The following is a 26,357-nucleotide window of genomic DNA, read 5'->3' on the forward strand; positions in this document are numbered from 1 at the left end:
AAATAAGGAAGCTGGGTTAGATCATCTCCCTCTGAACCCTAAATCTTATGATTTATGAATGGAACTTAGATTGGATGGCTAGCCCATGGAGTGCCTTCTAACTCTGAGATTCTTTGCTTCTCTCCACTAGTCAACTGAAACCCTTTGTCTGTCTACCTCCCCCAGCACTCACTGCCAATTCTGCTTTTTAGATATATCACTTAGGCTCATTATTTTAGAACTAGAGATTACCTTAGAGCAGAATTTCTTAGCCCTTTTTTTGTCATGGACTCCTTTGAGCAGTCTGATAAAGCCAGTAGACCACTTTTCAGAATTTTTAATTCAGAAAATAAACATAGGATTACAAAGAAAACCAATTATATTAAAATAGTTATCAACATTAAAAAACCCCATAGACCTACATGTTAAGAACCTCTGCCTTAAAAGTCATTTAATTCTATCCGCTTGTTTTACAAATGAGGAAACTCAGGCCCAGAGGGATAAAATGATCCAAGGTCACAAAGCATTAAGTGGCCAGGGTTCAGTCTAACTCCGAACACAGCATTCTTTCCCTCCACAAACCTCCGCACCCTTTCCCCACCTTCTCAGCTGAGAACCTCGCCTCCTGAAAAAATGGAGACCATTGATGAAAAGCTCCATCTTTTCCTGTCCTCCTCTTCCCACATCAGTCAGACATCTTACCCTACTGTCTCCTCCTTCACCCCTCTCTCCCTTGAGGAGGTATCCTTTTCTTTGCCAAGGCAACTCCCTCCACACGCACAAATGATCCCAATTCCATCATGACTTTTCCTCCAGTAGATTGCTCCCTCTGTCATCCCCATTTTCTCACTCGTCTTCCATCTCTCTGCGCCTGCTAGCTTCCTGACTGCCTACAAATATGCCTGTTTCTCTCCCCATCCTCAAAAAACCCTTACTCAATCCTCACTAGCTATCATCCTGTATCTTTCCTCCTTTCATGACTAAACTCTTTGGGAAGGTCAATGGGTACTTCCATTTCTTCTCACTCTCTTTAGTTCTCTTCCATTTGGATTTGCAACCTCATTGTTCAGTTGAAACTGCTCTCTCCAAAGTGATCTCTTAGGAGCCAAAGCTGATGTCTTTTTCTCAATGTTTGTCCTTTTGGACCTCCACAGCCTTTGATACTGGTCCTCAGCCTCTTGATGCTCTCTTCCCAGTAGGTTTTCTTGACATTACTCTTTCCTGGTTCCAACCTCTTACCTATCCGATTTCTCCTCAGTCTCCTTTGTTGGATCTTGAACCAGGTCATAACCACTAACTGTGGGTATCCCACAAGGCTCTGTCCTCTGTCCAGCCCTAACCTCTCTCGACCTCCAGTCTTGAATCTCCAACTGCCTTTCAGATATTCCAAACTTGATGTTGTATTGGCAATCAAAATGGGTTTGAGTGACATGTTTGTGACATCAGAGGCTTTTAGACCACATGGGTTTAAGTCACATTTTTGTGACTTTTAGGTCACATGGGTGAGTTGCATGTGTGACTCATCTTTGACCCTGAAGAAGATATATAAAACCAGGGGTCGGCTTTCTTTTTTCGGGGCTCTGAGCTGCAGCAGGAGTAACGTGTGACTCTGAGCCAGCCATTGTTGAGCTCCCCAGCTGAACTCAGATGTTGGTAGCTACAAATTGTATTTGGTCTGTTTGTAATTTGATTGTATGTGCTCTGAACTTCAGGGTGCTGACTTTTCCCCCTGAACTAAGTGAATGATATTTGTATGCTGGATTAAAGTAAGATTGTTAACCCCTTAATGTTGCTTTCCTTAGTAAAGCAGATCAAAAGGACCTGGGCTTTTGCAGTGTTCTGTGTGCTGGTTGTTGTTGGTTTTACACCCCCGCAGCAGCTGCTAGCCAGATTGTTGAAACAAATGTCCAGTAGATGTCTTAAAGTCAATATGTCCAAAACTGAACTCATTATATCCCCCCATCCCTAAACCCTCCCTTCCTCCAAACTTCCCCATTACTATTGAGGGTACCACCATCCTCCTAGTCACCCAGATCCACAAACAAGTCCCTATTGACTTATTCTCTACTACTCCCTCTCATCCCTTGTATCCAGTTTGTTGCCAAGTCTTGTAATCTACCTTTATATCTCATGTATATGCTCCCTTCTCTTTTTGATGCTGCCACCATCCTGGTAAGCCTTCATCAGCTCACATCTGGGCTTATTCCAATAGCCTGCTGTTGGTTTTCCTGCCTCAGCCTTTCCCTATTCTAGCCTGTTGTCTAACTCAGTTGGCAGAGTATTCTTCTTAAAGCACAGGTCTAACCATATCTCTCCTCTATTCAATAAACTCAAGTGGGTCCCCATTACCTCTAGGATCAAATATATAATCCTCTGTTTGGTTTTTAATGCCCTTTATATCCTGGCCCCTTCTCTACCTTTCTCTGCCCTCTTCTTATGCCTTACTCCTCTCCATACTGGCATCTTTGCTGTTCCTCATTTTGTTCTGTCCCTTTTCACTGGCCATCGTCCCCCATGCCTAGAACACTCTCCTTCATCTTTGCCTCCTGGCTTTTCTGGCTTCCTTCAAGTCCCAACTAAAATCTCATCCTCTGCAAGAAGTTCCCAGTCCTCTTTAATGCTCGTGCCTTCCCTTTGACATCACGTCATCCCATTTAAACCGTCTAGATCTTGTTTGTACCCAGTCGTTTGTATTAAACTGTAAGCTCCTTCAGGGCAGGGACTGTTTTTGCCTTTCTTTCTCCTGTCTGGCATGTAGTAGGTGCTTAATAAATGCTTGTTGACTTGACTCAAGGGATGTTCCCCTGGTGGATACAACAATATACCTAAGTAATTAACAGGTAAGGAATAAGAGGGATAAAAGAAAGAATATTAGTCTGTTGTAATGTCTAAAAAAGGAGGGAACACAACAGCTGGCTTGATCCCTTTATCATTCCTACCCTGCCCAAGGTAAATTTAGTGGTTTAAAAGTGTATGCCACAGAATGAAAAGTTCTGGAAAGCAGCAGCTTTTTTAAAAGGTGCCATCTCTTTGGCCTTGCAGATTTAAAGGTTGAATAGTCTCAGGACAAGACTAAGGGTTTGAAACCTTGAATTGGCAAATTGGGTTCTTCAGGAAGTTGTTGTTCAGCAGCCCACATAGACCCCCTCCACACCATCTTTCCTTTTCTGTGGCCTTCCTCCCACTCAGCAATCCCCACAAAGAGAAAAATAAGCCTAGTTTTAAGCTCTGGTTTTGACTGGAGATTGTGACCTTCTGGCTCACTCCCTACACTCAGGGTTATGCTATCCAGGGAAGAGCGATGTCTCAGTGTTATCAAAAAGCTCATTAGAGCCGATGAAGAGTGGCTCTTTCCTCTTCTGAGTTTCTGTGGGAGATTCAACTCCTGCTGTTCCCATCCTGGATCAAGAAACCAGTTTGCTCTGGCTGCCTGAACCTCCCCACTGGCTGCATTCTTGCCCATGAGCTCATTGTTTTGGCTTCTGCGTCTGCTCCTATCCACAGCAGTGGCAGAGGGCCCAGCCAGGGCCCCCAGCTAGCTGGGGCTGCATTCCTTTCAGTATCCCCGCCCCCCAACATCCTTCCTACCCACCCACCCCATCACGTGGTTCTCTGTGTTATGTATGTCTGTTTGTCAAAGCTTGCCTGGGACAAGGTGTACAGGGTAAGAGGAGCCAAGAGCCCAGACAAGAAAAAAAGAATGTTGGGTTTTATCTAGGTTCAGACTCCTGACTGAGTCCCCTTTTTTGGTTGTTGTTGTTATATTTGTCCTGAAATAATCATCCTCCGAGTCTTCTGCCCCCTCTACTCCCACCCTTACTTAACTCGTGCTCTGTTGTATAATTTGGTCCACTCACAACGTGAACAAAGCACATATGTAACTTCTTCAGTCTTCCTCTTCTTCCTCAGCCTACAAATATATTCAAATTTCCCCAACCTCCAGTTTCTTTTTCTTTCTTGGTCTGCCTCTGAAGATATGGGTTTCATAGTTTTGGCCTTCCTGTGCCCACTCAGAATGAGAAGGGATGTTTCCCTATGGAAAGAGGTGACACATCTCCTTAACATATACCTCGTTCCTGAATCTTGCAGCCCCTGACCTATCATGAAGTTTTTGCTCAGATTTTATTTGAGGCCTCTTCTGGAGGTTAGGCAGATCTCTTTTGGGCATAGGAAGTGAAGGAGGAGTATGCGTTTCACTGCCCACTAATTTAAATAACCCCTTATGCCCCTCCATTATGTTATGGCCAGTGAGTTTGGATGGTATACCATAATCATGCAGCTCTGATGAGGGGCTCTGGGCTATAAAATGAGGGGGGTGGGACTCAAAACCCTAAGGGGACTTCCAGCTCTAAAGCTCTCATCCATGACCGCTCTCTCCATTCGCCTCTCCATGGTAGAGTAAAGAAACAGCTGGGCAGCTGGGAAAGAACAGCTGTTAGGTTCAAGGCTTTGTTACTACTGAGCATTGTTGGTTGATTTCCGTTCTGTCTCAAGGCTCAGGTGGGGAGGGCAGCAGATGAAGGGTGCCTGGCTAGTAGGCAGCAGGAGAGCCCTCTTGGCTGCTTGGTGAGGTTTTGGACGCTTGCCGTGCTCTCAAGAAGCAAACAGCTTCAACCTCAACGCAGCCCAGGCTGTGGGAGGTGACGTTTCATCTTTTCTCAGAAATCCCTGATGAGATGGAGGCCAAGAAATACCACAGAGGAAGAAGAGGGAAATAGTGTGTTGAAATGAGCTTTTAATTTTGCAAAGAGCTGCTTTCCTGGGGGAGGGGGCTGGGAGGAACAGTAGAAAAGAAACTGTCAGTGCTTTTCCACAAAGGAAGAGCTAAGGCCCTTCCTCTCCTCACTACCCCCTCCAAAGGCCTTCAGGGATCAGTGGATTTCAGTTCAGAAGCTGGATAAAGACCTTGTCCCTCTTTTTAAACCATCAGAGGTATGTAAATGGTATTGGCTGTCTCAGGAAGGGGCCATAGAGATGGATAGCTAAATTACACAGTGGACTGAGCACTGGACCTGGTGTCAGGAGGACCCGAGTTCAAATTCGACCTTAGATACTGTGTGACCCTGGGCAAGTCACTTAAAGCTCTCTCAGCCCCAGTTTCCTCATCGGTAAAAAGGAGATAATAGCACCTACCTCCCAGGGTTATAAAGATAAAATTAAAATACTACTTGTAAAAAGCTTCATAAATCTTAAAGGGCGCCACAAATGCTGCTATTACTAATAGAGTACAGTGAAGAATTGTAGCTCCCATGTATCTAGTACTTTATGCTCTACAACAGCCCCATGGGGTAGGTGTTGTTGTTCAGTAGTGTCTGACTCTTCATGACCCCATTTGGGGTTTTCTTGGCAAAGACAGTGGAATAGTTTGCCATTTCCTTCTTCATCTCATTTGACAGATGAGGAAACTGAGGCAAACAGTGCTAAGTGACTTGCCCAGGGTCACATAGCTGGTAAGTGTCTAAGGCTGGATTTGAACTCAAGTCTTCCTGACTCTAGACCCAGTGATCTATCCACTGTGCCACCCAGCTGCTCCATGAGGTAGGTAATGCAGATATTATTATCCTCATTTTGCATATTAGGAAACTGAGGTTCAGAAAGGCAGCTTGCCTAGGACCATACGTGGAAGAGCAGGGATCTAGCTACAAGTCTTATATCTCCCAATTCAGTGTCTTGTGCTGCTCCCTGGATTTTCTCATCTGTCAATGAGCATAATGATGTGTAAGTTTCCTACCTCAGAGGATAGTTATGAAGATCAAATAAAATAGCCCACTTAAAAATTAAAATCACCACATAAGTAAGGCATTATTAAAATATCATCCTTGGTGGTCAGTTACTTTCTTATGCATAAATTCCACAGAGATGGCAATTCCACCAAGGGATAATGTAGCAGGAAATACAGCTCTTAGGCAATCAGTAAGACAGTCAATAGGTGCTTTGGGGCTAAATTTAACAAGACCCTCTGTCAGTCTACAATAGGGTGACTCCATTTCCTTTCTTCTCACTCTCATCTTAACCCCATACAATCCAGTTCCTGACCTCATCATTCCACTGATCCATTATTCTCCCCAAAGTTACCAGTGATCTCCTCAATTGTCCAATCCAGTGACCTTTTCTGTTTTGGGGGGGTTAAGTGACTTGCCCAAGGTCACACAGCTAGTACATGTGTCAAGTGTCTGAGGCCACATTTGAACTCAGGTCCTCCTGACTCCAGGGCCGGTGCTCTACTCACTGCACCACCTAGCTGCCTCTAGTGACCTTTTCTCAGACTCTTTCTTCTCCGTTCTCTGATGCAGGCCCTCATCCCCTCATGCTTGGACTCTTTTAATAGCCTACTAGAGGGTCTGCCTGCCTCAAGGCTCTCCCCAGTCCAGCACGGGTCCAACCATGTCGTCCCTCTACTCGACAAACCCCACTGACTACTGATTGCCTCCATTTGCATTCAGAGCCTTTCATAACCTAGCCCCTCCTGCCAAACCTTACTCCCTGACACGTACGCTTTGATCCAGTGACACCGGTCTCCTGACTGTTCTAGGAACAGCACACTCCCATCTCTCCGTTCGGGGCATTCTTTCTGCCTGTCCCCCATGCCTGGAATGCTTTCGCCCTTCATTTCAAGTCCCAACTAAAATCCCATCCTCTACAAGAAGCCTTTCCCACCTCCTCTTAATTCCAGTGCCTTGTGTCTGCGAATTATTTCCTATTTATCCCTGTTTGTTTGCTCATTGTCTCCTTGAGGGCGGGGACTGGCTTTTGCCTTGTTTGTGTCTCCAGCGCTTAGCACAGTGCCCTGTCTGTAGCCTCAGACATTGATCACCCTCTTCTCCTTGACTCTCTTCTCTCTAGATTTTGGGACCCCGCTCTCTTCTAGTCCTCCTTCTACCTATCAGGCCACCCCTTCTCGCTCTGCTCTGCCAGATGTTCAGCCAGGTCAGGTCCACTAAGTATGAGTGTTCCACAGAGTTCTGTCCTGGACCCTCCCCTCTTCTCCCTCTGTAATACTTCGCTTGATGATCTCATCAGCTCTCGTGGATTGAATCACCATCTCTGTGCTAATGCCCTAACTTCTCTCCTGCCCTCTGGTCAAACGCCTCCAACTGCCTTTCAGACATCTTGAACTGAACATCTTAAACTCAATTATGGCCCACACTGGACTCATTATCTCACCTCTAAACCCTACCCCCTGCTTCCTCTGTTGCTCTGGGAAGGGCATTGACATCTTCCTAGTCCTCTAGACTGCTGAAGACATCCTTGACTTTGCTCTATCTCTCACTACGCCCCTTCCCACATCCAATCTGTTGCCAAGGCCTGTGGATTTCATCTTTTCAGCAGCTCTCTAACCTGCCCCTTCTCTCCTCTGATACTGCCACCACTCTGGTCTGCTTGCTTCAAGTCTCTCCCCACTCCAGTCTACCCTCCATTCAGCCACTAAAGTAATTTTACTAAAGTGGAGGTCTAACCACTCACCTCCCACCCCCACCCCCCACTCAATAAACTCCAGAGGCTCTTCTGTTTGGCATTCAAAGCCCTTGACAAGCTATCTGCCCCCGACCTTTCCAGTCTTTTAATACCTTACTCCCTGACACACTGGCCTCCATGTTGTTCCTCCCATGAGATACTCCATCTCTCAACTCCAGGCATTTTCTCTGGTGGCCTTCCATGCCTGAGATACTCTCCTCCTCATCTCTGCCTCCTGGCTTCCCTGGCTTCCTTCAAATCCCAAATAAAATCCCACCTTCTGCATGAAGGCTTTCCCAACCCCTCTTCATTTCAGGGTTTTCCCTCTGTTATTTCCTGTTTATCCTATATATGTGTTATCTGTATCCCCACTCCCATCAGATTGGGAGCTCTTGAGGACAGGGCTTTTCTTTTGCCTTTTTTGGTATCCCCAGCCCTTCGCACAGTGCCTGGTATATAGTAAGAGCTTAATAAATGCTTATTGACTGACTGACCTTGCTTTCTGTTCTCATCCTCCTTGATCTCTCTTCAGCATTTGACAATGAGATTACCTCTTGATACTCTACTCCCTTGATTTCTTCCACACTGCACTTTTCATCTGTTGACATAATTATTGGGTATTAGATGATTTTGTTTTAAAATATGATTCTGTTAATACTTTCTGATTGTTGAACCATTCTTGCCTCCCTGGCATAAATCTAGCTTGATCACAGTGAATAATTTTGGGGATAACTACTAAGGGTCTTTTTGGGGAGGGGGGGAGGGTGGAGAAGCAGCTAGATGTCTCAGTGGATAGAGTGCAAGGCCTGGAGTCAAGGAGATCTGAAAGACCAGCCTCAGATATTTACTAGCTGTGTGACCCTGGGCAAGTCACTTAACTTTTCTTTACCTTAATCTATTACAGAAGGAAATGACAAACCATTCCAGAATCTTTGCCAAGAAAACCCCATGAATAGTACTGGTGTTCTATTGTCCATACGTTACAAAGAGTCGGACATGACTGAACAACAGGGTCTTTTGGGGGCCAGGATTTGGAAAATTTTTGAGTAGATATTAATGATATTGGTTTTTAGTTCCTTCTTTGCTTTCCTGGTTTAGGCATCAGGATTATATTTGTCTCATAAAAGAAGTCACAACGCATTCTGGTTCTTCTACCTCTCTGACTATTCCTTCTCTGGCTCCTTATCTTCTTCCTACTTTATAGAGTGGGTGTCCCCCAAATGTGGGAGTATCTGTTCTTGGTCTTCTTTTCTCTCTCAACTCTTTTCCTTGGCCTATACACCCATTCTAATGGGTTAGGTATTGCCTCCAGATAGATGACTACCATTTTCATCTTTACCACCAACTCTTTCCCCAGAGCTCTAAATGCCTTTTTCCAGCTCTCTGCTAGATATCTCCACCTGTACTGCCATGAATTCAAACTCAACCTTTCAACGACTGAACTTACACTCCCTGTAAAACTTATCCTCACCCCCAAAGTCAATATTTTTATTGATGGCCCTGCCATCCTCTCAGCATCATAACCTCAGAAGTTGTCCTTCATACTTCCCTTTACCTCATCTTCTTCCCTAAAGGTGCCAAGCCCAATAATTTACATTTTATTCTTATGATCTTTCTCCCATCTATCTCTCTCTCCACTTCCAAAACCACTCTGTGCAGGCCCTCTTCTTTTCTCTTGTACACTATTGTAGCAGCCTCCTCAATGGTCTAGTCCCCAGTCTGATCTGTTCCTTTCCAATCTGCTCAAAGGTGTGGTCCAGTGGAAGGCGTACTGATCTGGAGATCTGGGTTCAAATTCCAGCCCTGCTACTACCTGGGTGATGTTGGACAAGTAATAACTTCGTTGGGTTTCATTTCCTCCTCTGTGTGATTCACTCTTCACACTGTTGCTCTAAGCAATCTTTTTATTCCACCATACTCCATATATCACTTCTTTATGAAAAACCCTCAATGGTTCTCTACAGTCATTTAAATAAATAATAAACTCTTGATTGTGTTATTCGAGGCTCCCCACAAGCTAGGTTGCTTGCCTTTCCAGCCTTATTTTATACTACTTTTAGCCAGTCTGGGCCATTGTCACCATGCCCTTTCAAGAATTCAAATCTTTGACTACAGCCATCTCTATTCATCAAACTCCTTCCCTTCCTTCAAAGCACAACCTGGGTTGCTTTTTTACCTACTCGGTGAAGCCTTCCTTACTCCCCTATTACCTGTGCCCTGCCCTGTGAAAATGATCTTCCCCTCCTCAGATTTCTCATAGCACTTTGCCTAACTACCCCTTTGCACTTGTTACAATATTCCTTTATCAGCTATTTGTGTATATTGTCCTTCCCTCCACCTAGTTTGTAAATTCCTCAATACTGAGGTCTGCATTCAATCCTTGTATCCTTAGATTTTGTCCAAAGCACCTAGTATGTGGGAAGTGCTTAATTAACGTTAACATATTGAATCGAATTGCAGCTAAAACTGATCCTGGGTTGCATTTCTGTAACCAAAGTGGGGACAAATAAGACAGTCCTTAGCCAGGTAGATCAGAAGTTTAGCCAGTTGGGAAAATACCTTGACCAAAGAAGGCTCTGTGTTCCTTCTGTACATTCTTCGCCATCTGGAGCCCTTTGTAGAACAACCAGAGTCATAGGGGCAAGGCTAGTACTGGCAAAGGGCTGGGCTTCCTGGCTCTACACCTCTGTCCAGTTTTCCACCCCCAGAGCTGAACATCCCAGAGTGAAAAAGGCAGTTCATTATGTGAGGAAGGTGGCAGGCAATGGATTGGAAAGAAACGAGGGATGAAAAGAAGGAAAAAGGATTGCTAAACTTTCCCATCTGCACAGAAACTTTGGGAATAGCATCTTCCTTGATAAGACAAGTGATAGGCCTGGGAACATTCCCTGATCATCCTACTAGCTTAGACTGGAAACAGGCTCTCAGAGACACAGGTGGTCCTTTGGCACTGTGTGTTTGAAAGTGACCCCCAAGCCAACTCTCTTTCTCTGTAAAACAGAGATCCACCTCCCAGCCTGGCCTGTATAATTTGGTGTGGGGCCTTATCAGGTTCAGACTCTCTCGGCTTCCAAATCCATCCTATGACATGGGATGACCCTCCAGCATCATCCCATCATTTGCTGACCTTCTGAGGCTTCTTCCATAGGCTAGTCAAGAGAGGGTTTTCTCCAGTACAGGCAGATTTTCTGTCCCTTCCCCCTGCTAGTGCTCTGGAGTGCTAATGTGTCCTTTCTGCTGGTGTCAGGTCTCACTCTGACTTCATTGGAAATTCTTGCCCTGACTTCTGTCTCCTGGGGTCTTCTCACTCCTCTAAGGCTAAAGAGATGCTAGACTTGGAAGCAGGATGCTTACTAGTGCTGAATATAGTTTTCGAATTTAACCTGAGCTAGTTCTCTTATTGACACATTCAGATTCAGGTGCTTTACCAAGGCTCTCTAGTTCCTGAAAGTGCTCTCTCTGGAAAGGGTGCTTTATTTAAAAAAAAAAAAAAAGCTTCTCACCACCTGCCAAGGACAGACACACACCCCACCCCACCCCACCCATTTACTCCTTGCAGCCTACTCCTCCCCCACTACAAAGAGAGCAGTACCCGGGGGGAGCATAAGCAGGAACCCCTCTCCAAACCCTCCTTCAATCCAGGTAGTTTCTCCTAGAGGTGAAGAGAGAAAAGGTCCTTAGCATATTTGCCCTGACTTAGTTTACCCTCCCTAGTGCTGCTAAATGGAGAAGTCTCGGTGACCAGTTGGGGGAGGGAAAGAGAAGTGAAAGCTGATATGGTTGGGGGAAGGGAGGGGATGGAGCTTCCACTTACATCTGATTTTACCCTTTCATCTTCTACCCCTATTGATCAATCCTTCTGATTCAAGCAAGCACAGATCCCCTCAGCCCTATGTATTTTCTCTTTAAGACCCCTCCTTGGTGGGGTAGCTGAAACTTGAGGGTTGATAGATTAGCACCTAGAAGGCACTTTTGTTGTAACTTCATTTCTGGTGATTGGGGAAGAGGTCAAATCTAACTAAGTAAGGTGAAGGGTAGGCCTGGATGGGGCCTCGAGAGTGGCTCTCCTCCCCCCTCCAGCTGTAGGCACCTGCTCTCTTGGGACACCCAGGGCCTAGGGGCTTCCCCCAGAAGCTAAGTTTAGCCCCAAGGTCCCTGCCCAGCTGGGTGTTTACCCAGGGGAAGAAGGGAGATCTGGGGGTGGGGAGGGGGACGGGAATCCTTGTTTAGCTGGGCTCCTCCAGCCCTACGCCTGTATATCTACATATACTTGAACCACAACCCCCCACACCCTGATAGCCTCTCCTTCCTACTAGACACACCGGAAAAGCTGCACATAGCAAGCTGTATACATGTAAAAATCACCTTTGAACATCTCTCCATACATTTGAATTTGCCTTGGCAAATTCCTTCATACTACTTCCAAGAATGTTTGGATGCTTTTTCCAAATCTTTCCCTAGATACCCGGGGATCCTCCACTCTATCTCTCTACTGGGGACTCAGCTTCCTTTTTCATAGGTTTTTTTCTCAGGTTTGGGGGAGAGGAGGATCAGAGGTCAACGATGTGGCATCTGGACACATTACTTCCCATCCTACCCCCCCTCCCCAGCTGCCCATTTCGAGACTAAAGGAAGTAGGGTAGTTGCTTAAGATGGAATTGCATTTCCCCTTCCATTAAGATCTGATCTAGCTTTGGTGACTTCTAGAATGACACAGAGTGACCAGAGACCCTTGTATGCATCCTGGCTCAAAAACCGATATGTGCATGAGTGTGTTGTGGAACATTTTATACCATTTTATATCATTTTTGTAATTTCAGTAAGACCCAGAGCCTGAATTAATGACCCACTGGAAGAGCCAGGACCTGAGCTTCTTTGTCCTCTAAAGTTTGCTCAGAGAATATCTTTTCTCTGTCAACAAGGCCAGATCCGGCTGACCTAAGAACATTCTTTCTTCTGTTAACTATTAAGGGATGACACCCTAATTCTGTGAGACTACCTACTAAGGAAAATCTTTGTCTGCTGGTTAAACATACATGGGGATCATAAAATTGAGTAACACAAAAACATGCTGAATTGTGACTGTTCTAAAAATATAAAAACCTGTTCATTCCTCTGTATGAGTCAGTCAGACTTTCTCTGGCTCAATGGATGATCATGTCTGTCCGCTATGCTTAAAGAGAATGAATGAATAAATAAATAATATGAATTTTTCTATCACCTAGCTGTTTGCCTCCTTTAACCAACTTTCAGGTTTAATAGCGTGTAGGGGTGTGTGTGTGTGTGTGTGTGTGTGTGTGTGTGTGTGTGTGTATGGTTGGCGAACCTCTCACTACCCCAGCACACCAGAAGGCCAGCTCTTCCCTAGGCAAAGTCTAGCAGCAGCGGGGGAAAAAGGCAAGCTGGAATAAAGGGGAGCCCTAAGAGGGGCTGCGGTTACTTTCCCCACTTATGATTGGTTCCCCAAACCTGCCCAGCAACAACCTCAGAAGGCACAGAAGGGGGCGGCCCCCACACAAGGGAAGTCAGCTGAGCCAGATAGACCCAGCCCAGCCTGCTCTTCCAGGAATTGGCAGGGAGGGGCCTCAAGCCCCTTTCACCCCGCCCTCTGGACTCTGACTCTGGTAGTTCTGCTGGATTAGTCCCCCTACTCTTAAATTCCACCTCCACCCCATTTATCTGAGACTCTGCCTTACTTTTTCCCCCTTTAAGAAATGTCTCCTCTGATGTCTGTTGTGCATTCGGCACCACCTGTTAGGTGTCTCCTCTTGTGACTAGGCCGGGGTGAAGAGACCCACTTTTTGCTTCATTTCACCCCCACCTCAGGCTAAAACTGTTTTCATTTTAGCAGCTTCTGACCTTCCTTAGGAGTTTCTAAATACCTACTCCGTGGGCACTTCCCCCACAGAAAAGGCCTGGGTCCTTCCTTGGAGGGAGTAGCTGAGGGGCAGGTTGAGGGACCCCTCCATTCCAAGCAAATGACAGTGTCTTATGCCTTGGGTCCCCCACCATACCTAGCACTGTGCTGAACATATAGTCACTTAAATTTTTCTAGGCTGTATGGATGAGAGATCCCATCCCTGGTCAGGCTGGGCCGGAAAGACTTGGCCCAGTGGAGGGAAGGGGAGCATCATTCTTGGGCTTTATCATCTTTTTTTTTTTTTATCAGCATGTATGTTTGCAGCATTCCCCAGCCCCAAGAAGAACTGAGGTCTCAGATCCCTGGATTCACATAAGTAGGGGGAGAGGGTGTGTGCTAAGATCTAACTGCTCTTTCCCCATCCCCCAAACTATTTACCTTAAGAGCAGGAAGGGGGTGGGGAGGGTGATGAGACAGCTCTGAGGAATGTGCCTTGGCAGGACATCCAGTACAGTAACTGGGCCTAGTCCCTCCCTCCGCTCCTCCCCCAAGTCCCCTCAAGCCGCATCATGCCCTTTCTCCACCCAGTCCCACTTCAGCAAAGTATGAAGGGCACTCAGCCCTCAGCCCTGGTCTAGGCTGCCGAGATGGGGCTTTCAGGAAAGTTACAAAGCCCTGGAGGAAGGGGGCGAGTGCTGGGGGTGGGGGGAAGAGGGAGGAAGGAGGGGGCCGATGTAGACCTAGGGGCAGATACGGAGAAAAACCATACTGAAAGAGAACAGAGAAAGGGTAGTTGTTTTTTAAATGCCCTACAGGAAACTACAGAAAAACCCCACAGGCAAGGCCTGGGATTTTCCCAGGGAGCCCAGGATCCCAGGAACCCCAGCTTCCAATTTTAGAATTGGAAGAAGTGGCGACCTCTAGTGGCCAAACCCTGCAGAGCCCAAGGTCTGTTTATGTTCCCAAACTACCACCGCCAAAAGTGAGCCCGGTATGTGTCAGCCAGGTAGTGTGGTCCACCTACTAGCTACCCAGCCTTCAACCATCTTCAAGCAGCTGCTCCCTTCCCCACCCTCCACACTGACTTCACCTTGGCTGGGAGCCCCGGATGACTGGGTTCCCACGAGAACAATGAAGAGCCTGTTTCTTATTTATCACAGTCGTCTTTAATAAAAAATAAATTAGTTCTGGGGCGGGAACCATGGTGGGGGGAGGCAGGGGTTAGTGCCTCCTAATACATAGCACACACTTCCTTCTTCCATGTCTCTACAACCTTGGCTAAACTGGTCCCTTCACTAGGTTGGTAGGGGACAAAGGTGGTAGAGAGGAGAACAATGAAAGTCATCTGTTCTCAGGAAGTTAAGGGGACAGAGGGGAGGGAATGGGGGCTGGGGGTAAAGGTGGAGGGCTGAAGGTGTGATTCAGGGCATGGAGAAATGTACCATGGTAAGTTTGATTTAGGGAACAGGGCTGGTGGGGGAACAATCAAAGGGCCAGAATGAACTTTTGTCTTGGTTTCACCCAGATGGAAGAGGTGGGGGGGTGGGGGAAAGGCACTTCCTATATCCCAGTCTGTCTTGGCCAGGGGCCCTAGTTAGCAGGAAGTCACACAGTCCCATCAGCAGTGGCACCCAGGGACACAGACATGTATAATGACATATATGCACACAATAACACAGGTATATGGACACAACCTCACACATTGTCACATTCATCTCCCCACAACCTGTCACTCTGAGTTCCCCAGACTCCTCCCAGGATAAATATAGAAGGTGCTGGTATTTCTCTGAGTGTCCCATGAGGCAAGTCAAGGGCAGGAAGGGGATAGAGTCCATGGGGCAACTGATGTTGGGGGGGAGGAATAAGTGTAAGGGTCACTTCAGTCCCCTCTCAGGCAGGTTCTGGGGGTGCCCTGTCCTGAATATGAGCACAGGAACGGCAGCAGGTGGCTGTGTAGTAGGGGTAGACGCAGAGGCGAGCTTGGACCACGAGGGGGCAGTGTGGGGAGTTGTCCTGGCAATGGTCATCTAGGGAACAGAGGAATAGGTAGTGGGTCTGAGGAGGCCACTGGGATGCTGTCCATTCCTCAATGTTTATTTGTTAATTTTGGTTCCCCTCTGTAGCTGCGTTGCTTTCCCCTCTTTCTTGTTCCTCCTCTCCTGTCTGTTTCATCTCTCAGGTCCATCTACCTCCCTCCCCTTGTACATCCCCCCACCCATTGTGGCTTACCTGGGTGCTGAGTACAGGGTTGATTGTTACATGGTCTTTTCCTGGAAGGCCGAAGGTTAAGAGGGCATCGAGTGCTGAGAGTATGGTTGGCATTCAGACACTGGACCTCCCTCATTTGGACACCTCCCAGACAAGTCCTTGAGCACTAGGACAAGGGATATGGGACAGAGAGAGAACAATTAAGACCTCTCCTCCTACGACTCCTCCCAACACCCTCCAGCTGCCCACCTATCTACCTAAGGAGAAAGAGAGACAGCACTCTGGGATGCTATGAAGGGAGAGTCTGGACGAAGGGGATTTGTGCTTTCCCTCCTCAAAGAGGAGTGAGAGGAAAGACGATGAAACTGAAGGAGAAGCGAAGATCTTGGGAATTCAATGGGCTGGGGATTTCCCAGAGAGCCAAAGAGACAACAGGAGTGGGGGGTGGGGTGCAGGTATTGCTTCTTCATAAGAAAATAAGGACCAGTGGAGACAGTGGGAGAGGCAGGGGTAATGGGGAAAGGCGGTGGGAAGAGGTAGGGCCACTCACAGTACTCCAGGGGGTAGAGAACCATCTGTCTTGGCAGCCATCCCCCCTGCAAGGTTGCAGGGTAGGTGGCCTGGGCAGATGGGTGCAGTTTCCAGGAGAAGTAACATTGAATTCAGTTCCCAGTTTGGTCACACAGATCACATCTCTACGCTGTGTCCCAGAGCCACACTCTACAGAACACTAGGACCCCGAAAAGATGAGAGAGCACGTCCTTATTTCAAGTCCAGGATCACCACTGGGGATCTCTGTTCACCACTCCCATCTTGCTGCTCAATTTCTCAGACTCCCCTACTCACCTCACCCCAAGGCCCCGTGTACCACTGCCAGGTTGGCTCGCAGGGCCCCAAGCTGCAGGCCCGCATATCAGGGGGGCGGCTCCCTGAAGGGCAGCTTCTTCCTTTGCCCCCTAGCCCTTCCTCCTCTTCACCGATCCCTTGGTCCTCTCCACTCCCCAAGCAGATCACAGAGCGCCGCTGTATTCCCGTCCCACACTCAGCTGAGCACTGTTGGGATACAAAGCAAGGTTCTGTGAGAAGGGACTGGATGACAGAATGACAGAGAGTAAGGAAGTCAGGTAAGGAAGGGCCTGATTTTGGACAGATTAAGGAATCTCCGATGGCATTGGGTTTAAAGGGGCCACACGGAAAAAGCTGCCAAAGAATCTTGGAGTTGGGGTTCTTCTGGGGGACCCGGGTTTGGAAAGGTTTTAAAAAATCTTGGATTTAGAGTAATTTGGACTGTCTTGGATTCTGTTGGGCTCCCGGAATTAGCGTCTCTACCTTGGAGCTCCAGTCACTATGGAACCAGGCGATGGTACAGGGCCCCATGTTACAAGCCTCTCTGCTGGGGGGTCTTGGAGGCCCCGAAGTGCATTCCCGCTCACTCACTTCATCGCCATGGTTACCCACACATCTCACTTGCCGGCTCCGCTGGCCACGCCCACATCGAACAGAGCACTGGGAAAGACGGAGAAGATCATCAATGAAGAGATCCACGATTCTCAAGGCTAGATGTTCCCACCAGTCTCCAATTCATCTGTCTTCCCACTGCCATCCATCTGCTCCCATTCGCTCACCCATCTATCTCTGTTGCTCACCTGGCTCCAGGCAGAGCGTACTTCCCAGTGGCCACAGAGCCTCAGCTGGCATGTCTGGGTGACATTGGGCCTGGGGAGATGACTGCAGCGCTCCAGGGGCACCGAGGAGCCGCCCCCCCCAAACTCTTGTCGACATCGGAGCTGGCGGTGCTGGGTGCCTGGGCCACAGGAGCGGCTACAAGAGGTCCATTCACCCGCCTCCCAGCTATGGACATGGGCATGGGAAGATAGAGGTAGGACAGGAATGGCAAACACATGGAGGAGGGGGAAGGGTGGAGTCAGACACCGGTGGAGCAAGAGATGCCCGGGGATGAGGGAGTTCTAACTAACTCTGAGACATGGTAGGAATTTGTAGTCTTGATATCATTTTGCTCTTTGTGGAAGTGAAGATGGATGTGGGACTCAGGAAAGGACTCAGCTCATGTTTCCTCTTCCCCCTCTATGTAGTACCAAGAGTCCTGCTCTCTTCTCTTCCTGCCTTGGGGACCCCTGACTCACAAAGAGTCCAGGTGAGGTCAGAAGATACTGTAGTAGGTACCCCAGAGACAGTGTGGGCCATCCATACTCACTAAGGGGGGCATGGAGGGCCGTGACATGGCTCTGGTGGGGCAGGTGGCCGGGCACCTAGGACACAGCTTTCTTCATCCATTTCTTCTCCAGAATCACGAGACACACAGTGGAAAACTGGGCGCCAGACACCTGAAGAAGGAACAAGGGCCTTCTAGCCTGACACACTGAGGCAAGAATAGTTTTGCTAGGATCCTGTGGATTGGGTTTCAGGAGCATAAAAAGGTCTGGCTCAGTGAGTTTAAGAAAGCGCATCACAGGGGGCCGGGGTGAAGACCCAGAGTAGGTTTTGGGGTTGGTAAAGCCAGGGAGGGGGTACTGAGGCTGAGGAATCAGGAGCAGAGGTTTGGACAGCTCACCTTTTCCACAAGATGCTGAGCACTCCGAATATCCCATTCGTTTCCAATATCCCGCTGAGGACGCCAGGGGAGGCCTGGGGTGGGGTGGGGCAGGCAGAGGAGGAATCCGTACTTGACGCTGAAGAGTTCCTGGGGTCCGAGCTGATCGGGGAGGTGCTGGGGGCTCCAGTTTTAGGCCCTCTGGGGGAAACTGAGTAGGCACATTATGATCTGGTCGTTCTATTGGCTGCCCTAAAAGCTCTCCTCTCTGCCTCCTCCCCCATCTATTTCTTTCTTCTCCCCAGGGCTTCACACCCTCACCAAACAGGTGCTGGGGAATAGGAGGTAGGGCTGGGGTAGGGTCTCCAAGGTTCGGAGAAGGTGAAGAGATGAGGTATTGGTAGGAGACACCAGGGTTTTCCTCTTGAAAGATCATCTGGGGGAGTAAAAGAGAAGGTCACTGTTTCTAGGGGAGAGAGGGAGTCTGCAGTTCCTCCGCAGACACAAAAAGACCCTTAATCCCATCCCATCGCTTCTCTCTTGTGATTGTTGGCTTTCTTTACCACCTACTTACATAGACATCCACAGGCTGTGTTGTGGGCCCTTTGGCCGTCAGACTCTCTCCTGTCCCTTCCTCCCGGGGGGGCCGATTGTACTGGAAGACGGTGCCCCCAGCAGTATAGGTCCCAGGGGGGTCAACAGCCCAGTTCCCATTAATGATGGACTTGCCTCCAGGACCTCGAAGTGCTGTTGGAGGGGTGAAAAGAAGGGAGATCATTTTATTCCTACCAGAGTTCACTTCCCTCACTCATTTAAAGGTCAATTTCCCCAAAATTTTTTCCACTCTGAGGTCAAACCATACTTCTCTCTTCACCCCCCCATCCCCCACTGCTTCTTCAGTGATGTAGAAATGGATGTGTATGGAGAAACAACGCAGAAATTTAGAGAAGTATGGGCAATGAAGATGAGGTGGAGAGGTGTGTGAAGAGTTCTTACCAAGGTAGTTGGAGCTGGGTCGAAACTGAGCAATTTGTAACTGAGAGGCCCCAGCTGGGATTAGCAGGATCTTATGATAGCCCAGAAGACCCCCTCGGTCTGTGAAGTTCCCCGAAACAAAGTGGCAAGTGGAATTATCTCCCCCACAGATACCACAACCATCTGGGCGTCTGCCAGAGCCAAGGATGCCATCACAGCCAGGGCTCTGAGGAGGGAAGGAGGTATATAGGTGAGTTGCTTGGGGAGACCCCCACACATACGCACAAATAACCCCAGCCTCATCCTGCTGAGAACCTGAACGCTCTCTGCATTCCAGCCTTCACCAGAGTAGATACGGGAATCTTATCTTCTGTAGTTCCTTCTGTCTCCCAGGAAAATGAAACCCTTCTCTTTGGGATCCTCATCTCTCCAGCTCTACCCACAGCCTTTCTGCAGCCTCAGACTTAGCTGCCTCAATGAATGGGTAAGTAAGTATGGCCTTAGTTAGGACGTCTGGCTGGCCTCAAAACCCACCCCAGACCCTGGCTAACAGCTTCTCACCAGGCACCGTCCAGCCACACAGATGTCTGGGGCTCCAGGCTGGCAGGGAGTGCCATCTTGGACCTTCTCTGTGTGCCGGACATAGAATCGGAAGCCACGAGGTCGGCAGTTCAGCTCACAGCGTTGGGAACCCTGGACTGAGGGAGTAGGGATGAAGGGAAACATCATTTGGGGAGATACGTCCAATGGACTCGTCATGGGGGTCAAAAGGGGTTTGCCTAAGTTAGCTAAGAATCTATGAAGGCTATACCTACGTCAGTACGGATCAAAGAAACTAGCTAAAAAGAAAGCAAATCTGAATTCTGGAGAATCAGTTAAAGTCTGTCAAGGAGTGAGGTCAGAGGGACCAATAAGGGGCTTTGGAGAGGGGTGGTCACCTGAGATTAATCACGGTCATTTGAGGTCATATCTTGAGCACTTGGCTTTACTTACGGTCAAATAAGCCTAGAAATGAATTTGGACTTTTTAGAAACACTCAAATGAAATGCTCAGGGCAGCTGAGGTCATCTGAGGACATCTGGGGTCTACAAAGCAAGCCCTGACCTGCTGAGATTCCCCTTGCCATGCCCATTCTCTCAGGTTACATCTGCTCCACCTCTGGACACGGCTGACTTAGTCAGAGGGGACAGTGAAAACCATTCAATTGTAGGGGGCTACGTCCCCTCAGCATGATTCTATCATTTTCTAGTTGCTTTGGCTTCTTCGAGAAGATTAGGCATCATACAGACCTAGTTTCCCCTAAAACACACAAGGCACACACACATGCACAGACACACACATACCCCTCCCTCCTTCCTTCCCTCCTAGGTCCTGGCAGGGCCCTCTGAAGCACAAAGAGCCATCTATATATACCCCACCTCCCCTCCTGCCCCCACACTCCCCCAGCCACTCAGGCTAAGTAAACAGCACAGACTGCCTGAAGGGGAGAGAAAGGCGGAAATTGAGGAATTATTCTGTAGGGAAGAGGATTCTCCCACATGGGCATATAATGCCTCAAAGAGGGAAATCAAAGAAAAGGCATAACTGAGGCAGGAGATACAGTTAGGAAAATATGCATAAACGGAAGATTCCCAGGGGTAGAAAGAGGCCAGTCTTGGGGTCCTGGGTTTCAGTGCTCACCCTCTGTGAAGGGCTCCCACTGGTAGAGTCGGCCCATAAATTCCTGAGGATCAAAGGCGGCACACTGCAGGGCCCGTGGATCTGGCTGTTCAGGGGGGCATGGCTGAGGTGGGGGAAACAGAATGGTAAAGGCTAAAAAAAACCAATAGGAGGGTAGCCATTGGGGTTTGGGATGGAGGGGGTGATGTGAGAGGGGAAAGAAGGAATCGGACACTAGGAGAGCATGCCCTTTGGTCTCCCGACAAAGATCCGGGATATAACAACCCAGGGAGAGGACTGAGAAAAGGAGGCCTCAGACAGTGCCCCCAGTGCTAGGTAAGATAAATCGGGACCTTGGAGCCCCGTCACATCCCTCACTCGTTTCCAGGACAGTTTCCCCCAGATTACTGGAGCACAGCTTTGGTTTCTATGCAAACAAATCAGGAAGGTATCTAGAGGCCTAGATCTTGAGATTAAGGCAGGCTAACCTTCTGGATACAGGCTCTCAGTTGCTCCTTCTCTCCAGGACAGTTCAAGGCTGAGGCGCTAGGGGCAAAAAGGCTCCAGAGGGGCCCTGAGTTAGAGCCAGAGCTGAGCAAAGGCAGCCAATTCTCTGAATGGTGAGGGGGAGTTTCCACAACCTGTTGATGGGCATTTCTGGGTGCCCACTGCTCTCTCCTTCGCTGATGACCTTGGCCTCGGCCCTGGCCCCGGGGGGCAGAGGAGGAGGGATGGGGGGATCTTCTCCATTCCTGTCCCACTTGTTGGGAATGCTGTGATCTCCGTGGGTGGACCTGATTAAGGGAACTGTCTATTCTGGAGGATGGGGTGGGGGTGAACTTTGCTTTGGAGTTGGTTGTCTTTGGGGGTGTCTGCATCCCCAGAGACTTGGTATTAGAAGGCGCTTCTGTCCCAGGACTCTGGAGGCTGTAGAGATCCTCCTGGGAGGGCAGTCCTGTAGAAGAGACCTGGGTCTGGGGGAGCTGAGTGCTAACAGGTGGCTCTGTCTTGACAGTCAGAGCTTGGAAATCTTCTGTTTTTGAGTCTTGGAGAAGCGATGCCTCTGGAAATCGAGTCTGAGGAGCCTCATCACTGGGGAATTCCATTTTGGGCCATCCATGTGGGTGCCTCCGGTTCCGATGTAGGGGCAGAGCAAAGGGAACTCTCCCATAGCCAAACATTCCTGGCTTGATGGGATCTCGAACCCGAGACCTAGGAAGTTGGTATGGTTATGGAGTTACGGTTCTGCCTACTTCTCCCATGTAACTAACATCTTAAATCACCCTCTTCTGTTCCTCACCCTTGTAATCAACTTCATTTCCTACTCCTGTTTCTAGTTTCCTCTTGCTGTAAGGCTCACCTATACCACTCCAAATCTTATCTGCCTGCTGAGGTATACTCCCTCCAATTCCCACCTCATTTCCTTACCTCCTTGAGGCTGAGGTCTCTCGAGCCTCTTCTTGTTCCAGAGGCCCACTCCTCCCCCTTGGTTCTGGCTTGTAGAGGGGGAGGGTCTCCCTAGCGGTTTGGGGTCTGGCATTCCGGGGTCGAGCAGGCAAGGGTTCTGGATGTCGAGGCGGCCTGGGTGGTAGATGCAACCCGGTTTGGAGTAAAGATTCAGATGACTGGCAGATTCGGCTCCGGCGTTGTATCCCAAGCCCACAGGCCTGGGAGCAAAGGGACCATGGACCCCAGGAACCCCAGACACCCTCAGGGATTTTACTTTCCTCAGGATGTGTTTGTCGTGAGTGGCGAAGGGACACCTATTTGGGAAAAAAAGAGACAGATCAAGGAGGGACTGAAATAACCTACATGGGAATGGGGAAAAAGTCTGGGGCATCAAACAGGGAAGGGCCTGGGGGATTAGATGAGGAAGGAAAGAGATATGGGGTGAGCAAAGGGCTCTAGGAAATTCTTTGGGAGACAGGGTTCTAGAAGGCTGGAGAGCAGGCAAAACCTTCCACCCCCTTCACTGACCTTCTGGTCTAGGCTGAGTTGAGGAAGGAGCAGGAGCAGCATAAGAGACGGTCTTAGTCTGAGGAGCCAGAGGCAGAGTCGGGTAACCAAAGTTAATAGCTAGAATCGAGGTCACAATCGTTCTTATACAGACTGTCCCAGAAATCTTAGGGCAGTTTTAAGCTTTCATAAAGCTTAAGTTGCAATAGATATGAAAGCTTAAAACTACACTAAAACTTCTGGGACAGCCAGTACAAAGCCTGGCCCCCTACAACTGGTCTTACAGCTTGCCAGAAAACAGAAGGGGCTACTCACCCATTCTTCTGCCCTTTCCATCTTCTTGCTTTCTTCTCCTGTACCTCCCAGGGACAGATCCCACTACCCCTTCCCATTTTCACCTCTTACCTGCTTCCCCATTTCTCCATTGTTCTCCCTAATCTCCCCAGTCCTGTGAGTCTGGAGATAACACACTACTCAGAAATCTGGAGGGCTTAGGTAGTGAAGAAAGACCTGAAAGGAAGGCGGTAATAAAGGTTACCCCCGACTCTTCCTTGGACAACAGGAGGGGTTATGTCCCTCAGTGAAAACGGTCAAGATTGAGGCCAGAAGTTAGGACATAACCCTACCTCATGCCACCTCTTCTTCTCTGTCCCTATTTTGAGAGATCAGCACTGCTGTCTTCTTTTTTCCCCTCAGAGCAGCTGAGGGTCCCAATGCCCTGGTTTTCCCAGTCATCCCTTTTACCTTCTCCCCACTGCCCCCTACCAAATCCGTCCATACCCTGATTAATCTCCCTTTCCTAATCCCTGGTTTCTGGTATTTCTATCCCAGCTCAAGTACCAAGCTCTGTCCATCAGGATTCCTCTTGCTTCCAGTGCACATTCTACATACCCACCTCAGTAGGTACCAAGAGAGGGTACACGTCTCTTCTCAGGGGGTCTCCCACTTTTCATATCCTTTGGTTCAGTTTTCCCTTTGGCCTACAAGTCCAGAGATAAGAAATCTCTTGTCTTTTTCTTGCCTCTAGTTCAAACTCTAAATCAGCTAAACCGGCTGAAGGTTTAAGTAGCAGTAGGAGATTTCTGCAGCTGGATGTGAACCACTGGCACAAGCCATCCAGAAAGAGCCCCTGTCTAGGCTCAGTCACTCATCAGTTTGTCCAATTGTGCTAATATGCTAGGTGCTGCAATGAGGAATCCTGAGCAGCAAAGAGCCTTTGGCTCCCTCTTTTTTTGGAAATTAAGGAAGTCCTACCTAAAATCTAGTCCTGATCCTGTTTAGACCAACAAGCGCTTTAAACTGCGAGCCCTGGAGAAGCCTAAGATCTGCCACTCCTCTGTCTTGCTCCCTACCTCCCTCCTTTGCCTAGGCTCTGAGCCCTGGGCCCCCACCCCTGTTCTCTGTTCTGCTTTCCAGGAAAAAAAAAAAGCTGTTTCTGTTGGAGCTAAGAAGCACCCGGGAGAGGAGTCCAAGGGACCAAAACAGAGATGGGCCAACCATGGGGTTAGGGAAAGAATGAAAGAGAATGATTTTGGATGGAGGTGCATAAAAAGGGTCTGTGCTCATCCTTACTGTTCCTCCCTTCAATTACCCATTGACTTGAAAATGTGGGGGAGGGACATGACTGGTCAGACCAGAACTGGCTGGGGTCATCTCTGCCTGGGGCCTGGCAGCCCCTTCCTCCTTTCCCCAGGGGTTGGGTTGGCCCTGCTGAGGTCAGCAGCAACGCCTGTGGGGCAGGGGGCCATGGTGGGGTTCCAGGCAGGGTGGATGAGAGAGGGCTTCATATTTTCACAGAAATGTCCACTTCTCTGCTCCCTTAGGGAAAAGATAAAAGCCTTTACCTTGAGGCAGAAAAGAGATGAGAATCCAACTGTGTTCCAGTTGGAGGAGGAATGGTCTGCTTGTGATTTTTCTCTCTCTCCCCCAAATTTCTTTGTGTCTATTTCCCTGCCACCCCAGGTCTATGCTTATGACTCCCCAGGTCTCTATTTAGCACACATAATCCCATTCCTAGCTCGATTTGGCTCTGGCTGTTCCCAAGAGAAGTGGGGGCCAGGGGGGTGGGGGTGACGTGAGCTCCTGGGGCTTGGGCCAGGCCTGGCTCCCTCTCTGGAAAAGTCCCCGGCCCCACCCTCCCCAACACAGCTGGGCAGGGGGCCGATACCTTCCCCCCCCTTACTGGGAGAGACAGAGACAGATATAGAGGCAGACTGTACTCCTGTCAAACATGCTTTATTCCTCTCAGTCCTGGCTACTCCAGTCACTTGGTACCTATCTGCCCAGCCTGGGGGTTAGCAGAGGTCAGAAGAAGTTTCCCCGATTACAGCATGGACGCTGCTATCTGACCATCCCAAACTGACCTGAGCTGTTTATGGCCACACCCCCTCCCCAGTCCAGTGGAGATCAAAGAGCAAACCAGAAACTTGAAGAGGAATAACTCTTTCACCCTTGTACTTCCTCCTAGGGTTTTTTGGAGATGTTGGGATGGAAAATGTGTTGATGGGGGTGGGGGGGTGGGGTGCATTTAATGTCCAATTTTCTTTAATACGCTTCCTCTTTAGCTCCCTTTTCCCCTCACTTTGGAATCTGAGCTGTTATCCAGGATGCCACCAGTATCTCCCAGCCACAGGGGTCTGAGGCCAAATCAAAGGTTGCCAGCCACCTGCATTCCTTCACACCAATCCCCCCACCCCCATCAATTCCTCAGAGCCAGAGTTCCAGGTCGGATTTGGTAAGCCAGGATTGAGGGGAACAGAGGATGGAGAAAAGGGGCGCTGTGCGTGTATTACGGTGGGGACGCTGAATCTGACCGCGGATGGGAAGGGCTGGGCTCCCTTTGCCCGGAGGAGGTGGGGGGTCTCCCGAAAGAGTTCGATGAGGAGCGAAGATACTCCAGAGCCGGGCTCGGGGGCGGGGCGGCTGCGGGGCGCGCTAGGAAAGAGATCTAACGGGATTCCCGGGGGAGCGGGGGTCGTACCTGCGCGCGGCTCCGTGGCCCCTCCGCTCTCCGGCTCCCCGTCCGAACTCCGCTCCACTCCTCTCCGGTCGCCCGGTCGCCCCGGCTCGGCCCCTGAACCGGGCTCCCGGTCTCTGGCGCCTCCAGCCTGGGCTCCGCCTCCGTCCGAAGCCCCGCCCTCGCTCCTCCCTCCGTCTGTCCGCCCGTCCCTCCCGCGTGGGGTCCCGCCCCACCAGATCCCGGCTCGGCTGCTCCAGCCAGCCGGCCCCAGCTGGGGCGCCCCGGCTGAGAAAGAGCCCGGGTGACTGGGCAGGACTCAGGCCCTCACACCCGAACCCCCAACCCGGGGTCCTCAGGACTGGAGAGAGCGTGGGCGGGGAGCCCAGCCAGGTGGTCGGGCCCCTTCGGACGGCTCTGAAGAGGGCGATGCTGTGAGGCGCCTCACCAGTGTCTGGAATGGTGGGACCCGCCCCAACTTCCTTTTTAAGGATAGACGGGACGGACCTCAGGTCTCCGCCTCCCCCTTAGGTGCTGCAGTTGCCGCCACAGCCCCCGGCACCGGCTGCCCATCCCACCCTTTTTCTGCTGCCTGGGGCTGTCCAGGCGAAAGCTCCAGGAGGGCAGCCGGCCCTGCCGGGGGAGGCGCCGTGGTGGGGACCTAGGGAGTGATAGCTTTGGACTGCTGCCGCTCCTGGACTGGAGCCTGGGGCCCTCGTGGCTCCCATCCGCGTGTGCGTGGTTGAATGGGGTAGGGG

At 49.5% G+C, this 26,357-nt stretch overlaps 1 protein-coding gene across 6 annotated transcripts; it reads right to left on the reverse strand.

Annotated features, from left to right (window-relative positions):
* Positions 1-14,441: 14,441 nt before the first annotated feature.
* On the reverse strand, positions 14,442-25,777 carry ADAMTSL4 (ADAMTS like 4). 6 transcript variants are annotated; one of them, XM_036768044.1, is made up of 18 exons: positions 25,624-25,740; positions 23,539-23,623; positions 23,049-23,153; positions 22,665-22,722; positions 22,116-22,450; positions 21,176-21,899; positions 20,709-20,811; positions 19,590-19,726; positions 19,050-19,254; positions 18,628-18,800; positions 18,075-18,489; positions 17,718-17,847; positions 17,149-17,353; positions 16,832-17,008; positions 16,349-16,555; positions 16,053-16,232; positions 15,524-15,668; positions 14,442-15,321 (listed from the first exon to the last, which is right to left on the reverse strand). In XM_036768044.1, exons 3-18 carry the CDS (start codon positions 23,066-23,068, stop codon positions 15,185-15,187), a joined length of 3,351 nt encoding a protein of 1,116 aa, XP_036623939.1. In that variant the 5' UTR covers positions 23,069-23,153; positions 23,539-23,623; positions 25,624-25,740; the 3' UTR covers positions 14,442-15,184. The 6 variants fall into 6 exon arrangements, with proteins under 6 accessions (XP_036623939.1, XP_036623937.1, XP_036623940.1 ...); XM_036768042.1 differs by having other exon boundaries at positions 22,665-22,763; XM_036768045.1 differs by lacking the exon at positions 23,539-23,623 and having other exon boundaries at positions 25,624-25,777.
* Positions 25,778-26,357: the final 580 nt, after the last annotated feature.

This window comes from Trichosurus vulpecula, chromosome 7 (genome assembly GCF_011100635.1).
Source record: "Trichosurus vulpecula isolate mTriVul1 chromosome 7, mTriVul1.pri, whole genome shotgun sequence".
Lineage (NCBI taxonomy): Eukaryota > Metazoa > Chordata > Mammalia > Diprotodontia > Phalangeridae > Trichosurus > Trichosurus vulpecula.